General features: G+C 34.3%; 1 protein-coding gene across 2 annotated transcripts in view; it reads left to right on the forward strand.

Moving 5' to 3' along the window:
- Sec63 (SEC63 protein translocation regulator) overlaps positions 1–19,110 on the forward strand; it is a 59,676-nt gene extending 40,566 nt beyond the window's left edge. For both annotated transcript variants that reach the window (XM_026389620.2, XM_026389621.2), the window contains exons 14-21: positions 2,649–2,731; positions 4,635–4,700; positions 4,896–5,081; positions 8,366–8,524; positions 10,497–10,598; positions 13,389–13,487; positions 16,812–16,916; positions 18,026–19,110. In XM_026389620.2, the coding sequence (XP_026245405.2) occupies positions 2,649–2,731; positions 4,635–4,700; positions 4,896–5,081; positions 8,366–8,524; positions 10,497–10,598; positions 13,389–13,487; positions 16,812–16,916; positions 18,026–18,169 (944 nt within the window). In that variant the 3' untranslated portion in view covers positions 18,170–19,110. The remainder of the gene's footprint in view (positions 1–2,648; positions 2,732–4,634; positions 4,701–4,895; positions 5,082–8,365; positions 8,525–10,496; positions 10,599–13,388; positions 13,488–16,811; positions 16,917–18,025) is intronic.
- Positions 19,111–21,143: the final 2,033 nt, after the last annotated feature.

A 21,143-nucleotide genomic window follows, 5' to 3' on the forward strand; every position in this document is an offset into this window, starting at 1 on the left:
ATTTGATTCAGGACTTAACAACATAACTTGCAGTGAGACTCTGCAGAACTGTAGTTTTCCTGTCAGATTTACCATGTTGGAAATTGATGGAGACTTAAATCTTTTTGAGAAAACTTATATAGCCCTGCTTTATTTTTATTAACAGTAAGATTAAGTGCAAGGACTGTTTTGTATTTTAGCTTTCAAGAATTTAACTTTTCAGAGATTTCCAAATGTAATGAAAAGAATGAGATGTGAAATACATTAGAAGAAATAGTGTTAAAAGAAATATCACTTAATATTGACATTAATTTCCAAAGCCCCAACTTATTTATATTAATTAATCCTTGAAAATTGCCATGTTTCTGCCAACTTTCATGATTTTTTTCTCACATTTTCTCTAACTTTTCATCTATTTCAAGAAAAAAATGGAATATTTTTCTTTTTATATAACTGCCCCGTGACCATTTTAATAGCTGAATAATAGTATCTTAGAACACTGACAGAATTAGAGATCATCTCCTCCATTCCTTCTTTTTCTTTTTTAAAAGAGATAGAGAGAATTTTTTAATATTTATTTCTTAGTTTTTGGCAGACACAACATCTTTCTTTGTATGTAGTGCTGAGGATCGAACCCGCGCTGCCGCTTGAGCCACATCCCCAGCCCCTCCATTCCTTCTTTATGGTGGTGTTCTATGCTGTAACATTGGCTAAGTCACTGTTGTGAGGGTGTTCTTATATGTGCCAAGAATACAGGGACATATTAGGAGAAGTTTCTGTCTTTAAAGGACTTATCATCTGGTTGAAGACATTGGATTAAAAACAAGAGAACATAGGCTAAGTATTAAGTAAATAACAGACATTGTACCCATGTTCATGCAATAAATACTGAGTGCTGGAGAAGGGAAGGTAAGACAGTCTCTGCCTTATTGAATTTATCTTCTGATAGACATTGAGCTTGGTTAAATGGCATTCCAAGATTATAGTGTTTGGGACAGGAAGGCAAACAGTGCAGAATGGTATCCATTTGCCTAGAGTTGACTGTGTAACAAGTATAATACAGGTAATAAAACCTTGGATCACTTTGGCAGGGATTTGGGTCCATGAGTTTGCATCTCTAAAAACACTAATATAAAGGGTACATTTAGGATTACACTGCTTTAACCAGAAATTGTTCAATTAAAGTTTAGTTTAGGACTTAAGAGATAATCTTTGATATAATGAAGGATAGCAAAAAGTAAAGAGATTTTTCTTACAAGATATAAGGTGAGAGTATTCATTCTCACTCATCTGTTCCACTTCAATAGTATCTTGTATAGACAGTTTATTTTGTATTTTTACAGTGCTGTCTAAACATGTAATATGAGTGGTATAATTTGAAGGAAGAATAGAAGAATTGTAGAAGCAAGAAAAAGGCATTGATCAATACAGTAGTGGAGATGATGGCTTTCTCCTTCCAGTTACACTAGGGGCTGTGTAGACTCTCTTGGTAGGCTTTTTCTTCACATTAAAATATCAAGTGGCATGTAGATATTGATACTTCAGTTATTTTACATGTACCACTCACATGTGTAAAGCTTTGCAAATGAAAAATGTGGATGGATATGTGATTCAGATTTGAGTTTTGATAAGAGAGTCTTCCAGGCTGAAGAAGGGATACATAACCTTTGTTGATGCCCACCTGTAACACCTCATAGCCAGTAGTGGGGTGAGCAGTTAAAGGTTGTTGAAGGTCATTGTTTTCCAGTTGTTGGTGTTACGGTAAAAGCTAGAACAGAGTATATGCGAATCTAAATCTGTGTAACAAGTATAATTTAGAAAAACTGTAGTCAAAAATATATAGAGAAGAACTCTTATAGATAAAAATCAATAATAAAAATGAATTTAAAGGCTGGGTATGTGGTTCAAACATAGAGTGCTTGCTTAGCATGTGTGATGAGGCCCTGGGTTGGTTGGTTGGTGGGTCTGCCTGCCCCCCCCCCCCCCGCCCGTGTCTGTCTGCGCGCCTCTCTTTCTCTTAATTTTTGTTTTATATGTAGACATGTGGGGGATGCATGTGGCAAATGTGATTTTAAAAATACTAAATAGTTGGCAAAATTTTATTGTTTAGGGTACTATTTATTGCAAAAAAAATTTCAAAGTGATTTTTGATATAAAGAGAATATATTGACGTTCTTACCTTTAAAAATTGTTTTTATGGTGATTTAGTATGTTTTCATACTGATAGGCATTGATCACACGGGCAAAGTCTTGTGAATATAAGCTTTGCACAAGAGTGACAATTCTGTAGTTCTAGTATCATACTATGTTTTCAGAGTCCGGAGTTTGAAACTTGGCAGTGTCAGGGCAGCGATTGTGTGGTCATTTTACTTTATTTCTGAACCTTGGTTTCTTTTTTTGAAGTGGAAGTGATAATAAGTAAAAGCACTCTGTAGAGCTATTTTAAGGATTAAAGTCCTATTTACCATTGGATTTTTATAGTACATATACTAAATTGCTAAAGGCATTTATAAGAATTTTATATAGATGGTCACACTGTTTTTTATTAAGCTTAAAATGTAGTATGCTCAAAATACCAAATTGATTTGGGTAAATTAGATTTTGCTATTTACATTTACCTAGAACTTGATTTTTACTTTTTGCTGTCTTTCTTTCCTTTCATCTTACAGTATTGGATGATGAAGATAGCAACAACATCACAGTAGGATCTCTAGTCACAGTGTTGGTTAAATTGACAAGGCAAACAATGGCAGTAAGTAGTCTGTATTGTTATGCTTTAAGAGTTATGTTTCAAGATTTTTATATTTATTTTTCTTAGTTTAAGAAGAAATTTCTCAAAGTTGAAACTAATGTAGTAATAAGAACTGATTTTGCAATTTCTGTTTGTTGTTTATTAAAAGAATTAAAAATTATAGTGAAAATAACTTTCTGATAGTATGAAAAATTTATGCTCTCTGGGAAAAAAATTCAAGCAATGGAGAAAAGTTTAGAAAAAAATTAATTTAGGTACTGGGGATTGAACGCAAAGGCACTTAACTACTGAATCACATCACCAATTTTTTAAAATTTTTTAAATGCCCTAACCCATTTTTACCTGTGGAATTAATTATTTTTATCATGGATCCCTTATCTCACTCATCTCCCTGAAGAAAACCTATTGTCAACCTCTTATGACCAGAATTCAGTTTATGTGTATCCTTTCATATTTTTCTCCTGTTCATATTTACAGTTGGACCTTCAGGATGCATATCCTTTTTTTTTTTTTTTTTTTTTGTTAAATCTAGACATATTATGTTTCCTGCATTTTGTTTTTCTCCTTTTCTGTTACATAGTTATGTTACCTTCCAAGTCAACTGGTATATTGTGACTCATTGTTTTTAATGGACCTGTACTATTTCAGGTTATTCAACTAATGGTAGATCTTACTCTGCTCTGGAGTTTCTGACTATCTTTATGAAATATATGTTGCATTAAACCCCATGTTAAATATATCAAATAAAAAATGTTAATTTTATGATAGCAAGTGGTAAGAAAGCATTTTGTGTCATGGACTTGGGGATGGATGGATGGGAGAAGGGAGTGCCAGGCCAAAATTAAGTTCAGAACCTAAAATTATAATTTTCACATGCAGTGGAATTCCCAGACTGAGAAATGAGCAAAAAAATTGGTCTTGGGCTATTGACATTTCTGGGGTAGTTGTATATTTATGTGGGGGGCGGGCATAGGGGGAAGCCTGCCTGGACTAAGGAAAAGGATTAAAATCTTTTCCCTTCTATTCTAATCAAGTAGTGTTGTAGAATTCACCTAATAAATGAATAAATGAAGACATAGGAAGTGCTGATATAATTAGACTGGGGAGTGGCAACCTTTTTCTATAAAGATCCAGATAGTAAATATTTTAGGTTTTATAAGCTATGTAGTCTTTGTAGCAATACCTGAACTCACAAATGGCATGGTTGTGTTTCTATAAAGCGTTGTTTTAAAAATTGGTGGCATGCCATAGTTTGCTACCCCTTAGTTTCTGTTTTAGAGCCTGATCATTGGAATTGTTTTTAATGCTTCCAGAGAGTTTATGAAACACAACCCACATCACTTGTCATCTTCTAGTATAGTCTTACTAGTATGCAAAACTTTATTTTACAGCTTTTTTATTGATTCTAAAAGGATTTTATGGTTGGTGGATATATCTTTAGCATATGTAGATACTCTTTGTGATCCACAGATACAAAAAGCAGTGTCACTGACAATAATGAATAAACTAATAGTAGTGGTTTTGAAATTCTTAATGTTAGAAAATAATCTGATGTTCAAATTGTCATAACATTAAAATATTCACATTTGGTTGCTGTTAAATAAAAGTAAAATTTTAAACTGAAATTTTTTGTACTTAATAATGAATTTGCTTATCTTAGAACTTTATTTCATTAAGTAGATGATTCTTTTAAATGTATTTAAGACAGACATTAAGACTTTAGAAGGTAGCTTCCTGCGTATCATACATCATAAGTTAATAACTGCTGAGTCTACTACCCCTCCCTCAGTTGTAAACAGCTTAAAAAAAATAACTGATAACACATTTTAAAAACATTTCTTTGTTTATCTGAAGGGTAAATATAGGCTGACAGAGTTTAACTTTTTCTTTTTGCCACCCCTAGGAAGTATTTGAAAAGGAACAGTCCATCTGTGTTGCAGAGGAACAGCCTGCAGAAGAACAGCCTGGGGTAAAAGCTGGAATTTTCTTAACTTATCTTACTTGGAAAGAAATTTTTATTTACTTCCTGATGGGCTTATATTACTGTGGGAGAGTAATTTAGCTTATGAAAACATTTAGTTTAGCCATTTCCATCTAAAAATTACTGACTTTCAAATGAAACTTATTATGATTTACAAAGCATGATGTGTGTTGTGATTTACAGCAGCAGCAGGGTGATGCTAATAAGAACAAGACAAAAGGAGGATGGCAGCAAAAGACGAAAGGACCCAAGAAAATGGCTAAATCAAAAAAAAAGAAGCCTTTGAAAAAAAAGCCTACACCTGTTCCTGTTCCATTATCACAGACAAAGCAACAGAAACAAAAGCAAGCAAATGGAGTAGTTGGGAGTGTGAGTATATTTATTGTCATTGTAACTATTATTATTGAGGTAAAATATACTGAAATGTTTAAATCTTATGTGTACAGCTCCTGAAGTTTTAGTTGTGTATGTACCCATTAAACCCAAATCAAAATTTAAAAATCTTACTAGCATCCTAGAAAAGCTCCCTCTTGCTCCTTCTCAGTCAGTGACCCCTTCCTTTATCTCATCTCTTCACCTCTCATTTTTCTGACTATAATCACCAAAAATTAGGGGTTTTTTTGTTCTTATATTTCACATAAGTGGAATTAGTTATGTCTGCTTGGTTTCATTCAACTTAACGTCCATGGTGTTCATCTTTTTGCATTGTGTGTAGCAGTAGTCCATTGTGTGTGTATGTGTGTGTACATGGTATTTCATTGTATGAATATGCTATAATTTAATCTCTGTTCTATGCTTGTTGGACATTTAGGTTATTTGCAGTTTTTACTTAATATGAATAAAGGCTCTTTGCTTATTCTTGTGCATTGCATTTTTGTGGATAAATTACTGGATTATAAGATGTATTTTAACTCACCAAAAGAGCCTATTTTCCAAAGTTTTGCCATTTTATGCACTGTAATCAGAATATGAACGTGTAGTTGTTCTGCATCCTCACCAGTACTTGGCTTTCTCAGTATTTTAGTCTTTCAGTTGTTCTGTGGTAGTATTATTTAGGATGGTTTTTATTGGTATACCCGATGACTTAACATTGTTGAACACCTTATCATATACTTGGTCCTTTTTTCCTTCTGGCTTGTTTGTCTTATGGATTTGTTGGTGTCCCTTATATATTCTGGATAAGTGTTCTTACTGTCCGCCCCGATATATATATATGTATGTATGTGTGTGTGTGTATATATATATATATTTTTTTTTTTAAAGTTGCTGATGGACCTTTGTTTTTATTCATATGCAGTGCCGAGAATTGAACCCAGTGCATTACACGTGCCAAGCAAGCACTCTACCACTGAACCACAACCCCAGTGCTGTTTTCCCCTCTTAATGGTAGCTTTTTGATGGTTCTTAATTTTAGTGAAGTCTGTGTCATCAGTCTTTTGCTTTAGGGTTAGTGATTGTGTGTCATGTTTAAGATATCTCAGTGTAACTCAAGGACATTGACATATTTTTCTGTTTTCTTCTAGAAACATTATTGTGTTACTTGTTACATTTAGCTCTATGGTCTGTCTTGAATTAATTTTCATGCATGGTATGGAATATGGGCCACCTATTCCAGAACTGTTTATTGAAAAGATCCTTTCCTCAGTGAATTTCAATGGCGCTTTGTGGTAAATATTGTTTATGATGTGTTGGTTTATGGAATTTCTAGTCCATTTCATTTATTTACTTGTGTGCCAGTTCCATACTGTCTTAAGCTGTCTTATAGCTTTATGCTAAGTCTTGAAATAAGACTTTACTCAGTCATCTTAGCATAGGTCCCTTGCATTTCCAACTAAATATTTAGAATAAGCTTAAACTACCAAAGTTATTAGTATTACATTGAATTTGTGGTTCAGTACGGAAGAATTGACATTAACAATGCTGAGTATTTTTATTCATGATCATAGTTTATCTTCATTAATTTGGAACTTCCTTAATTTTTCTCAGCAGTGCTTTATAATTTCTAGTGGCAAAGGTATGACAAATTTTACATTTGATTTACCTCTCTGTTTGATGCATTTTCTTGGTGTTATTGTGACATTTAAAAAAATTGTTCTTCAGTGTTTGTGGCTGGCATATAGAAATCTGGTTGCTATCTAAATATTGCTCTTGTATCAAAGAGTCTTAGCCATTTGTAAAAATATTTTAATGAAGATTTTCCACATATGCAGTCATGCTCTGTGTGACTGGATATAGTTTTACCTTTTTCTTTTTAAGCCTAATGCCCTTCTTGTCTGCCTTGCCTTTCTCTGTTGGTTGGAATTTTCAGAGTGATATTGAGTAGCAGTGATAATTGTACACACCCTTTACTTTATTTTTTATCTTAGGAAGAAAGTAAAACAGTTATTTTACTACCAAGTATATTGTTAGCTGCAGGGTTTTGTATCCTTCATCAGGTTAAGGAAGTATTTCCTTCCATTTCCTATTTGCTGATAATTGTTTATCATGAGCAGATAGTGGATCTTATTAAATGCTTTTTCTGCATGTATTTAGTGATCATTTTATTTATTTTTTCCTTTTATTAATGTGGTGAATTGTATTGGCGGATTTAAAAATTTTAAATCATACTTGCATTCCTGGGTCGGACTCTTACAACTGTTTTTATGAGAGGATATTGATATGTTTCTTTTTTTCTCTTTTTAGAAGAAAATATTGATGTCTTTTTTTCTCTTGTAATATCCTTGTCTGCTATGATATCTGACCTCATTAAACAAGCTAGGAAGTATTCTCTTTTTTTCCTGGAAGAACTTTTTTCCTTCTTATTTGGAAGAATTCTTTAGGGAAACTATGGAAAAGTTTTAAACATAAGCTATTTCTTCACCTTGTTTCATGGGGTATATATTTTATCCTTTTCTTACCAGTTTATGTTAAATTTTTTCCAGGGAATTTGTCTGTTTCCTCTAAATTAGAAGTTTTTTGGTATAAATCTATTTATAATATTCTTTTATTTTAATGTCTGTTGGATCTGATTAATCTTATTTATTTTCAATATTTTGTATCCTCTTAAATATTCTTGCTTAGAGACTTTCAATTTTACTAATCTTTTCAAAGAACTGTCTTGGTTCTTTTGTTTTCTTGATTTCTAGTCAATTATTTACTTCAACTTTCTTTGCATTTAATTTGATACTCTTTTTCTTGCTTCTTGAATCGAACACTATTATTTTTGCCTTGGATATTGACTTTCCTTAATATGTTATAACCTGTTACAGAAGATGACCCTACACTCCAAAGACAGTATTTTTCAGTAAACTGCCTATTTCCTCTCCTAAATAAAATGTATTGTATAATTGATACTTTTGAAAGCTGAATCATCTTAGCTATTGTGGTAGTGTACTTTGAAAATAGAAATATTTTTATCTTACAAACTGTGAAGAAGGGATACAATTACTAATCTTAGACTAATAAACCAGGTGAGCCAGATGTTAAAGTCTTCAGTCTTACTCCATCATCTTTATAAATAAAAATGTTCATAATTTTCTAAAATTCTGCTTGGATAGTGAAAATTTAATCTTCAGCCAGCTTAGTTATGTTGACAATAAGTTAGCTTCAGGGATGCAAAATGATCAATATTACTAGAAATATTCAAAACTTTGTGCTTGCTTTTTTCCCTTTAGGAAAGTGGAGTGAAGGAGGATGAAGAAGAAGTTTCTGACAAAGGCAGTGATTCTGAAGAAGAAGAAACCAATAGAGATTCCCAGAGTGAGAAAGATGATGGTAGTGACAGAGAATCTGATAGAGAGCAGGATGAAAAACAAAACAAAGACGATGAAGCAGTAAGATGAATAGATTTAAATAACTAGATTATTCCCCTGATGATTGTTTTGGGTTTTGTTAGTGTTCATTTGTTTGCTTGCTTGCTTTCTGTTTATCTGTCTTAGAACCTGTGCATTTTTTCATTTAATTACTTTGCAAATTTTTTTTAAAGGAATGCCAGTCAGAGTTTATAAAAAAAAATTGTTTCAAACTAGGATTGGAAATCTAATTTTCTTAGATCTTAAATTGCTAGGTAGAGTAGAATCTAGGTCTGAGGTGAAGTCAGTTTTCCTTCTTTAAGAAATTTTCAATATTAGGGTATCTCTGGAAATATGAGTAAGGGAAGGTGTACTGCAAAATGGGAAGCAGTTACTTTGAAGGCCCTGTCACAGGTTCTAGGTAGTGTTTAGATGAAGAAACATTACTGTGAACTTTATGTCAAGAGGTGTTAAGGGAGAGCTAACATTATGGAATGTCACCTTGTTTCATGAGTATATAAGACATTTAAGGAAGTTATTAAGATGGTTAAGTATGAAGCATGGGGCAAAAATCTCATAGTGTGAAATTGCGCATCATTTATAGAAAAACTATAAAGAAAGAATGTGGTGGACAAATAATGATCCTTAGAGACTCACTGCAAACTGATGAGCTGTTTCCTTTGTGTTTGTTGGTGTTTTTTTCTTTTTTAAATGAAAATGTTAACTGCCTTTATTTGATCAGTACACATGGTATATGCATGCATTGAAATATCATGTTATACACCAAAATATGTATAATTATTGACTGGGCCTTTAATCTAAAAGTAACCCTTCTGGTTTGGACGAGAATCCCTGAATAGCTTCTGAGGCAACAGGAGAGACCAGGGAGAGGTAGAGGGCAAAAGAATAAAAGGAGTTAGTGCACACATCCTAAGGAATGGTGGACAACAACGTGGATAACTACTTTTACTTTTTGCTAAGTCTTGACAGTTTTGTATTTTGAGAATTAAAATGATGGCCAAGAAATAAAATTTGTCCAAGAGATTATTTCCCTAGCTTCACTTTTGGAAAGTTGACATAGTCTTTCTTGAGTGTCTTAGTGTTAATAGAGGTGATCTTAAGATTTTGACAGACTTATTTTTTTTCAGATGACCAAAAATACATTCATGTAGCCAACAAATAATTACTCATGACCTGTGTCCCAAGCATTGTCTTAGATGACAAGGAACGCAAGCCAAATAGGAAACAGTTTCTGCCCTTGAATGATAACACAGGCTAGTGGTATAGGCAGACTTGTAAATATATGAGATTAATGTATATCATATGCAAGGTATAGTGATGGCACAAAGGAAGCAGTGATTAACTCAGTTCTCAGAAGGAAATTTGTAGTAGGCCTTATTCAGGAGTTTGTACTAAATTGGCCCTAAAAGAAGAACAAATAGGAATTTGCCAGACAAAGAAAGGGAAGAACAAAAATCCATACAGGGTTTAAGAAGAGTGAAATAGTTTGCTAACTTCAGCGAAGTATAGTCAGTTTGAAATAATGAGAATAAAAAGCATCAGGAGGAAAGCAATGACAGGAGATTAGCTGTAGGCCATGGTCAGATTATTAGCCAGGCACCGTGGCACACACCTGTAATCCCAGGGAATCGGGAGGCTGAGGCAAGAGCATCACAAGTTTCAACCCAGCTTCAGCAATTTAGCAAGGCACTAAGCAACTCAGCAAGACCCTGTCTCTAATAAAATATAAAAAAGGGCTGGAGATGTGGCTTGGTGGTTAAGTGTCCCCTGGTACTAAAAAAAAAAAAAAAAAAAACGGAGGTCATGGAGATTATTAATGGCCCTGTAGTGCTATGGGGGTTAGAGGGATTGCAGGTTTGAGCTAGGAGATGATTTATGGTACTGAACTTGTTCCAACCTAATTAGTTAATTAGCATTTTTAGGAATAATAGAAACTCCTCAAAATGGGCAAACCCTACCATACCAGGTTTCAGATCTTTTTATTCTTTACCAGGAGTGGCAAGAATTACAACAGAGTATACAGCGAAAGGAAAGAGCCCTACTGGAAACCAAATCAAAAATAACACATCCTGTATATAGTCTTTACTTTCCTGAGGTGAGTTACACATAGGCTATTCACTTTCTCTTCTCCTCAGATATTTCTTATTTGGATTTTATTGCTCTTTGGAGTGTACCTGCTCAAATACACTAACTGTGATATATTCCTGATTATGTTTTTAAAGGATACATTGCAATATGAATTGTTTTTAGTGAATATGTTGTTTGAAAGAAGGATTGTTAACTTTTAAAATACTTCTGTGATTTCCTGTGCTTCTGTCTTTTCTGAGCTCATATTACTTTTGTGCTTAATGATTATTTCTCATTAGCAGTCATCAGTATTTAATAGACAAATGTATATTTTGCCTTTGACTACTTGACAGTCACAAACCTCACCCCTGTCAAGTTCTAATAGGATGAAAAAAATCCTTAAATTTTCTTTCTGAGGATTCTGTAGTTGCCACCTGGAACCATTAGACTTGCTTTGATCCCAGTTATTGCCCTAGTCTGTGGACATGAGTGAGCCTGTGGCTGTGGGACCAGCTGTGTTCTGAGCCCTGAGCAAAGTTCAGTAAGAGCTAGGCATGACTGAGTCTCAAGCTCAGGACAGAGCATCATTATAATGCTATTTGTTCTCTTGTTTACTTTGTTATTATGCCTGTTCAACTTTTGATCTATTTGCTAGCCTATGTTATTTGTCTTTCAGATTACTTTGGGATTCTCTTAACACTTTGCTTTTGAGGATGATTCTGTCTGTGGAGCAGGGGTCAAGAACTGGGACACTGTTCCACAGACTGCCACACAGCTTTGCTCTTTATTCACATTTGATTGTGCTCTCATATAATAAGTCTGCTTTCTGCTTGAGAATGTCAATCCAGAGATGCTGGGGCTGCTTAAGGCAAATTCCTAAATAATTTGGCTCTCTTAGTAATAAGTGATTGGCTCTGCACAGACTGTTGTTTTGACTTGGATAGAAGTCTTCCCAGGATTCCATCTTAATGCACACACTGATCTTCTGGCGTGTCTTGAGCTTCTAGCCCATCTGTTGAGGGCATTTTGCCCACTGCAGAGGTAGTCTGCCAACACCAAGCATCCCAAAAATCAAGTGAATAAATTCCACTCATTTGATTGGTTTAAAAAGTGCTGTGGGATATGTATACTGCATAATTTGTACCCAGTTTCATTTTAGACCACGTTTAATTGGTAAATTAAACATCCATTTGTTCCTTTAGAACATTTTATCAGTGGAAATGCCTTTTTCTAGTATAATCTGTTTATACATGATAAATATCTCAAACTGTCATTTATCACATGCAATTTTTTTAGGATCTTCCTGACATTTCCTTGTCTATTTTCCGATGTACCTAATTACCCTCTTAGTAATAATTGACTTACATTTTATTGAAACTCATTTATTAGTATGTTAGACATGGTTGAGAATTGCACACAACTGAAGGATAATTTTCAAAAAAAATGCAAATAACTCAATAGAATGTCAGTTTCACTTTTTAAACAAGTAAATCATGTACAGTGTCATTGATTGACATTCATCAGCTTCTTGTAAATATCCTGGAGTGAATTTCATTATAATTAAACAACTTGAGAGAGTGAAGGGAAAGGCAGTTTCTAAATAGTGAGGTAAATAAGAAATGCACACTCTCAAAACATATCCCTATGCTGCTTATAGTACATACATGATATGGTAATGATGTTTCTGACACATCAGAACCACTTATGAGAGATTGAGGTTGTAACTCATTCTAATAATCATAACTGTCATTTATTATATCCTGTATGCTAACAGAAATCTAACATGTATTTTCCTTGTATTATCTCATTTCATCTTCACAACATTCCAGGCACTCATCATTTAACAGAGAAAGAAAACTAGATTTAAAGAGGTGAACTAACTCAGGTAGAGGTAGCTTTAAAGCAAGTATTGGCAAAATACAGGCTGCAGGCCAAATCTAGCTCCCTGCCTGTTTTTGTAAAAAATCTTTATTTACAATAAAGTCTTAATTAAAATACAGTCCCACTCCCCTTTTTCAAGGCAGATCTGAGTAGCTACAACAGAGACCCTGTGACCCACAAAGTCTAGGTTCTAATATTCCATTTTGAGACTATCACACTATTTTGTATACAAAAACACATAGGCAAATATTATATATACAGCTATCCCTATTATGATTGTCCTAACCCTATGGCTGGACAGATGACTAAACAGTTATTGACAAGAGCTGTAATACAGCAATGGTTACTGAGCACATTGAGGTTTGGTGCTTCCTTGTCTTTCTAAATTTTTTAAAGAAAATAGTTTTCTGTTTCTTCCTGCTGCCGTTGTGCATTCTGATGGCAGTTTCTTTACCCAACTTTTTTAGTGTTCCTGATTTTTTTTTTAAGTTGAACTAGAAATGCTTTTAATATATTGATTTTCTATTTGGCTGCCTGAGTTCTTTCCACTCCTACTTTGTAGCTTTTGCTTATTCGTGTTAAAAGATTATTTGTTACATGATATTGTAAAAGTCAATATATTTTTTAAGAATATCTTTTGTCATTTAAGGTGAATCAGGGTTTTTTAATATGGAATCCCTCAGTAGACTTAAAATAAACCCCCAAAATTGCATATAAAATTATTTTTGAAGAGTAAGGAATGGATCTATAAATAGTTAAGAACAGTTTATTAATTTGGTAAATTATTGAACCAGGCACTGTGTCAGTGCTGAGGATATAGCAGTGACCAAAACAAGGACAGTATTCTGAAATAAGACAAGCCAAAAGTGCTTCTCTAATTCTTTCTGATTATCGTACTGTTCGTTGTTCTTACTGTTTTTTTTCCTCCTCTTTCCAGGAAAAACAAGAATGGTGGTGGCTTTATATTGCAGATAGGAAGGAACAGACGTTAATTTCTATGCCATATCATGTTTGTACACTAAAAGATACAGAAGAGGTAATTACTCAATAATATTTCCATTTTTAACAATGTACAGCATCTCATCGTCATGCTGCTTGATAAAATCTGCTTAAAATATCAGTTTATCAGAGCTTACTGCATGTCGCCAGCTGGCTGGGCTGGCGAGATGAGCTGGGTTCAAAGGAGCTGGCTCATTCGATAAACTGAGAAAATGGCGAAGAACCCACACAAACAGAAACATGAGGTTTGAGGGGAGAAATTCTCAGTGACCCCAAGGGTCTGCTCCATGCTGCATAGCGCTGGAAGGAGCAAGATAGAGAGCACACCTGGAACCCCCCCCTAATTATTGGGGAAAATTCGATAAAATGTTCCACCAGAATAAGACAAGGGTGGGGTTTCGAAGGGTGGAGTCTTGCTTGTTGATGTTTTGTGGTCAGCAAATTGCTTGATGTCTTGGCAAGTCACACCCATCTGAAGTGCTGTGTGGGATCACAGGCAGAGCAAAAGGAAAAGCACACTTAAATTGCACAGCCCAATCAGCGCGCAGTGCCAGGCCAGTCCCCTCATATGCACAAATGTGCATAGCTCACACACATAGCCCATGGATGGCTTGCAACAATTGAATTCTGTTGTGTCTGTTGTCTTACTATTCCCTGATGTTTTGAGAGTGAGCTCATTGGACATTTATAAAGAAATATTAGAGGTAGGTAACTTTTAAAAACTCATCAATATAGTTTTGGCAGTTTTTACTGTTAGTGTTCAAGAGCATTTTTCTTTGCTCCTCCTCTCCAGAATTTAATATTTTATAAACATTTATGATGTAAGAATTGGTGGATTTAAATTTTTAGAATAGAATTTTTGACTGAATGGCATTGCTTGCTTTTATAACATCATAAAAGTAGCTTCGTGATAAACATCATTTACCCTTGGGAACTGCATTCTGGGTTTTTTTTTTCCTTGATGTTTTTGGCTGTTACCTTTTCTAGGAAGAAGGTTCTGTTTGTTTGGACCAGGCAGACAAGGGCAAGGGTTTTGAATTTCAAGATATTTCTAGATGTTGATTTTTAGTACAAAAATCTTTAAAATAATTTTTATAACCATGCAGTAAATGTGTGGAATAGTTAATACTTATTTGATGCTTAAAGATAAAGCCAACTCTTAAGTTGTATTTGTTTTGACCTCTTTTTTTAAAAATTTTACCTGTTTTTGAATAGGTAATGCATTCACCTAAAATTTCAGAAAATATAAAAGTGCATGAAGTGAAACATCTTGCATATGTTTTCCATCACCTTTTCCTTTTCCTGGAGACCATCAGTATTATCAAATTTTTACATATTCTTCATGTAATATTACATGTAAATTGTAAACGAATACATACATTATTATTTCCCCCTCAGATTTTACACAGAAGATGGCATATCTGTTTTACACCTTCCCCTTTTATCCAGTAATATAACTTAGACATGTATCTATCTTCCAAGATCGGGGGAGCCTTTTGTTTCATAATCGCAACACAATTATTATACTCAAGGAATTTAAAATTGGTGTGATATTATCTAATACACAGTCCATATTCAAATTTCCTCAAAGTTTTCACTGATGTCTTTTTGTTTTGATTTGTTTCTGAGTTCAGGATCCAATCAGGGATTACACTTTGCATTTGGTTGTTGTGCCTCTTTAGAACACTTTCTTGTCCTTTTTCATTTTGAATTTTTCTTGACATTTTTCAGGAATCCAGGCAAGGTACTTTATGGAATATCAGTTAATATGAGTTTGTTTCATTGGTTACTCCTTATATTTATCTTAAATATATCTGGCAAGCATACAGCACTAATGATGACATACTTAGTGCATCACATCAGGGCGCATTATACCAGTTTGCTCCACATTGATGATATTAAGATTGATCCGTTGTAAAGATACTCTCCCCACTCATCTGTATGGCAGTATCTGGGCTCTGTGTGAATATCCTGTTCTCCTAGTCTTTTGCCCAGTCATTTTAGCATACATTGATGAATCTTTAATCTAAATCATTTTTATGCTGCTCAGTGTAGTTTAAATTTTCTGTTTCTTTTTTAGAGTGGAACTGAACACTTTCAGTGGGTTCAAGACATATTTCTTTTTGTGTCTGTTTGTGACCATTCCTCATTTTTGTTGGGTCTTTTAAATGGGTTTGAGTTGTTCTTTTTTTTTTGTTTTTTTTCCCGGTGATGTTAAGAAATCAGCCTGCTGTGACTGTGTGGCAAATATTTCTCTCTAGTACTAACATGGTTTTTAATAAGCAGAAAACAATTTGTTTATCCATTTTCCTTTATTCTTTGTTTTTGAAGTATGGTTTATAAATTTTTTTTTGTAGCTTCTAGATGATGATATAGTTAGAAAGGCCAAAGTGAAGATGAGAGAGAAAGAGAGTAGGTGTGTGTATGTATGTGTGCACGGGTGTGCATGTGTTTCTGTACTGGGGTTCCATCCCAGGGCCTGTGCATGCTAGGTTAGTGCTCTGTCACTGAGTTACACACCAACCCTGAGGGTTTTTTTTTTTTTTTTAAGATTCTCCCATGATTTTGTTTTTCTTTATTAATTTTTTATGATAGCCAAGATTAATCTTGGCTACAAAATATGAATTCTGGAGGTTTAGATCACCAAAGCATCCAAATGTCATTAAAAAAAAAATGTACTCTTCCTTCACCCAAGTGGAATTAAGATACCTGAGGGTGTTACTGTTTGTCTTTGTAGTCTGTGATTTTTAAAAAATATTTTTAAGTTGTAAATGGACACAGTATCTTTATTTTTATGTGGTGCTGAGGATGGAACCCAGTGCCTCACATATGTGAGGCAAGCAAGCACTCTACCACTGAGATATAGCCCCAGCCCAAAGTCTATGATTTGATGGGAATACCTATTTGACCTTTTAAAGGGATTGGTCATTTACCCTAGTAATAAGAAACTTCGACCAGTATTATCTCCTGTCTATATTTTTATTAACTCCAGCATTTTATTTTACTTTATACTCCACTTATTTTCTTCAGTTTACCCAAGATAATAGTCATCAAAGAACATGGTTGTTTACTTTAAATATGCTTTCTTGAATTGTGAAGATACAGATTAAAGATTAACCCCGTCGGTTCTGCCTAATAGATTTCCTTTCTGTGTAGAGTATGTAATAGATAAACATATATTTCACATATGTGTATTTGTTATTGTTGTTGGGCCTTTTGTACCAAGTCATGATTTATAACTTCCTGTATCAGATGAATGAATAAAACATGACTGTTAAGTACTCTGGTCTAGTAATTTTAAGGGTATGCTGTTGTTTCCTCCTCAAAATGGAGATTTTTAAGTGTTAATTTTATCTTCTAGGTAGAATTGAAGTTTCCTGCACCAGGAAAGCCTGGGAATTATCAGTACACAGTGTTTCTGAGGTCAGACTCTTATATGGGTTTGGATCAAATTAAACCATTGAAGGTAAGAATAGTGTCTCTTCAACAAGTACAGTAGCCTGTTGGAGTAAATACTTGAGTGTGAGGGAAGCATTTCTAGTTTTGCAATGCAAAGTAATAACGAAAAAGAGATCTTTTCTTACTTTTTCAATAATAAACTTACATTGTTGAGTAGGATTTTTAAGAGTTATGATTTAGAACCTTGACTATAAATTATATTAATGATGTATTTTAATATGCCCTAATATGCTGTAACTTACAGGGCCTCATCAGTATGTTAATTTCTTTTAAAAGCAAATAGATTTTACTGCATATTCTATTGGAGTGTTTTTTAATTATAAAATCATTTTTAAGTTCATCTTAGAGCATATGTTTTCTTTTATCACTTGAAGCACACTTCTATCAGTGTTTACCAGTTCACTTGAGCATTTTATAGAAAGCATTCTGTTAGGAAAAATGGTGCTGATATATTCTTTCATGGAAAAGAGTAAAATGAGCCTCTCTTTTCCCATGAGAGTTCTACTAGAGCTTACAGAATATCTTTTAGAAGGTCATATTTTAGTTTTTCTTTTTTGGGGGGTGGGGGGGAAGGTGAGCACCAGAGATTGAACCACAGGAACACTAAAATACTGAGCCACAATTCCAGTCTTTTTAAAATATTTTACTTAGAGACAGGTCTTGCTGAGTCTGGCAAGGGTCTTGCTTAGGGCCTCCCTCAGTTACTGAGGCTGGCTTTCATCTTGAGATCCTCCTTCCTCAGCCTTCTGAGCCTCTGGGATTATAGGTGTGTGCCATCATGCCTGGCTCCCTAGCTTTTCTTCTTTCAGCAGAACTTTAAGATATCACTCAGCACTTCTGCTCAAGAATTATGATCATTAGTTTTTTGTTCTACAGAAATACATCCATAAGTAGTTTTAACTTCTATAAGAGCAGAATATTAAACTATTAGAAATTTAATTATATTTATATGTTAAAGTAGATTGACATTTCTAGGATGAAGTGTCAGTGTGTTGAATTTACAGTTATATCTGTAAAATCTATATTTTGCTGTGGTAAAAGAAAAGCTATTCTTTATCAGATATTTCTTCCATTATTCCTCCTTAATTTTCTAACATCTACATTCCTTCTTCATAGTTGGAAGTTCATGAGGCTAAGCCTGTGCCAGAAAATCACCCGCAGTGGGACACAGCAATAGAGGGGGATGAAGACCAGGAGGACAGCGAGGGCTTTGAAGATAGCTTTGAGGAAGAAGAAGAGGAAGAGGAAGATGATGACTAATCAGTACTATGAGTGGACCACAGTGTTTGCACATATTTGCAAACTTTTGCTGTTTGGAAGTGTATAATAAACCAGAAACAGTGCAGAACCAATATTGAAGGAAGTGTTAGTTTCTTTACTAGAAATGGTTGCATAAAATAACTAGGCAATTGGCGGTGCCTTGGTATGATCTGGGGGAAAAAAAAAAAAGTTTAGGACGTTTAGGGCTTATTAAAGTCTTTTAAGTATGGGATGGTGCATTTATTTCATCTGCAAATTATAATAAATCCTTTGTTATTATAACTGTCCAAAGTGTGGGCTATGTATTATCTGATCAATTTATGGTCCCAGTAAAAGTCAAGGTACATGAAAATTTATAAATGAGCAACTTTTCTTTGTTCAGCTTTAGTTTTAGTATGATAAACATCACATATGTTCTAAGTAACATCTCAAATTTTGCCTTGATAAGCTCTGTTACTCATTTATTGATATTTTGCAGGTGATGAGACTATAATAGCTCCTTACATGGATTTAAGCCTTTTATTTTCACCTTTCTTGGTCATAGTTGGTATTTTCTCACATTCCACATAATATAGAGGGCTACATTTTGGGATTTTGCTTTCTTAATTGCCCAGCGATATTCGAGAGATTATAAAGATGGCTTTTAATGGCTTAAAACATTTTTAAGCCTCTATCTTAGTAGATCAGGGCAGGATCTAATTCTTTTGATAAGCTAGCTATAGGTCTAAAAGTAATTGTGGGACCATATGTTCTCTGATGTTGGTGGTTTATGTTATCAAACCTTTTTTAAAAGGTTCACTATAAAAGCTGAACTACATTCTTAGCTTTTAATCTACCTGACTCTATCAGAAGCCTTTTAAGGAAAATAGTATAACATGCAAAGGAGGGATCTTTTTGTATTCATTTTGGACTCCTGTTAATAAAATAGAAGTTTGACTCATTTTATGTTTGCTATTGTCTTTGTCTTTTTATTTTTAGAGAAAGGATATAAATAGGGTAATCCATTCTTTTTTTTTCCAACTAAAAATTTAATATGACTAAGTGACTGCTATCTTTGTATACCATAGGAAAACCCCTGAGTGAGAGGAATTTCCACTCACATAGTACAACCAAAAGGGTTGTTCTTAATATAAAATAGGTATGTATATGTGATGAATCATTGGGGTGAGAGGAGAATTTTTATTATACTAGACAGGGAGGAAACAAGACTATAATATTATAAGACCGATTATAATAATCCTCTCATCAAAATTTCCCCAGGCCAAAGTACTGTTGGAGTACTGCGACCTTGTTTATTTAAAGGGTTGCTACTCTCCATACAGAATTACCATTGTTATTTTGTTACTATAGTAGTTTGAAATAAAATTTGGAAATTAGCAAAAGCACTAATGACTTTTGGTTCTAAATTTAGAATGCAATACTTGCTGTCAAATGGTCAGAGAAGTTTTTTCATTAGAACCTTATTAACCAGTCTAGGGAGCCCTCCTCTTGGCAGGCAGGAAGCTGTGCCACTGAAGATTTGTTTCACATTACAAGTAAGGGTGGGTTTACTTTTAAAATCAGGTTTTGTGGTGAAGCTGCAGTGTGGGTTGAGGCAGCTGCTAGTAATGCAAATGATGCAGGGAGTGCTTACTCGAGTAAAAGGAGAGAGAGAGGTCAGAGAAAGCAAAGTGGCATAAGGTCAAGGACATTGAGCAAATAAGATAATGTTAGGGTTCACGATTCCTATACTTCTTGAAACATACTTTTAAGAAAAGAATTTATTTTTTAGTGGTGATTTTGCCTTAAGGAGGTTTTGCAGAAGTTCATTGTAACAATTGACGTTTTGAAGAGGTGGATTTCCCACCCTAATAAGTCACCATAATGCAAAAACAGCCTCACCTCCATACTAAGAGAGGCTCACCAATCTGTTTTCCTTTGCCCTTTCTTTGTGTGATATGTATAAATATCCCAATCAAATAAAACCAATTAGTGCATACCTTAGGTACCTCTTTCCATACTGCAGTAATGGAAGAACGTTTGTAATTCTAATCTCTCCACTAAGTCACTGAATTCCACATCCCTTCTTTCTATGGAATGGGATTATAATTTATTAAATTTAAATTTATTAAATGACGTTTCATTTTCCTATCAAAAAACAGTGACTTTATCAACAAAATAAATGAGCATCTAGATGAAACAATGTGAACAGAATGAAATTGGTTATTTTTGAAATTATTTAAATCATGAATATTTTAATCTCTTTAAATTGGTAAAGTAGCTATTAAAACCAAATACAGCCTTCCATGAGACTTTATTGCCACTATTGAAAGCATAATCAGTGGTAAATGTTTAGCATTAAAAAATTTGATGTAGGCCCCCATGTGTTTTCCAATTAGAGATCTCAATCTCAAAGTTACTCAGATTGCTGGGCATGGTGGTGCACCCTGTAATCCCAGTGGCTCCGGAGGCTGAGACCGGAGAATTGCAATTTCAAAGCCAGTCTTAGCAAAAGCGAGGTACTAAGAAACTCAGTGTCTCTAAATAAAACAAAATAGGGCTGGGGATGTGACTTCGTGGTCAAGTGCCCCTGTATCACCCCTTCCCAAAATTAGATATTCATGCCCTCTAAATTTTTAAATTTAATTGAGCACATTGAACTAGTTTCTCCATTTAGAGTAATTCTTTGTGCTCTTTCTGTACTTCTGCGCTGAGGGGTTGGAGCCAGGACAGGCTGCCAGCTGTACCAGCCACTTTGTGTTGGGAAGCAGGGGAGCAGAGACACCAACATCTGATATGGAAACAGGTAGCAAGGCATTATTCTTGCCATGATGTTTTTCAGTCATCCGAACTATATCCTGTAATGTTCTTTAGTAGGAATTGATATTTCAAATGTAATCCAACATCTTACATATTTTTAAGGGATTGTTCATTGGTCATCAGGTGTTGACTGAGTTTCTATGTACCTGCCTCTGTGTCTGGATTCTGGGACTAT

Source organism: Urocitellus parryii, chromosome 8 (assembly GCF_045843805.1).
Source record: "Urocitellus parryii isolate mUroPar1 chromosome 8, mUroPar1.hap1, whole genome shotgun sequence".
Lineage (NCBI taxonomy): Eukaryota > Metazoa > Chordata > Mammalia > Rodentia > Sciuridae > Urocitellus > Urocitellus parryii.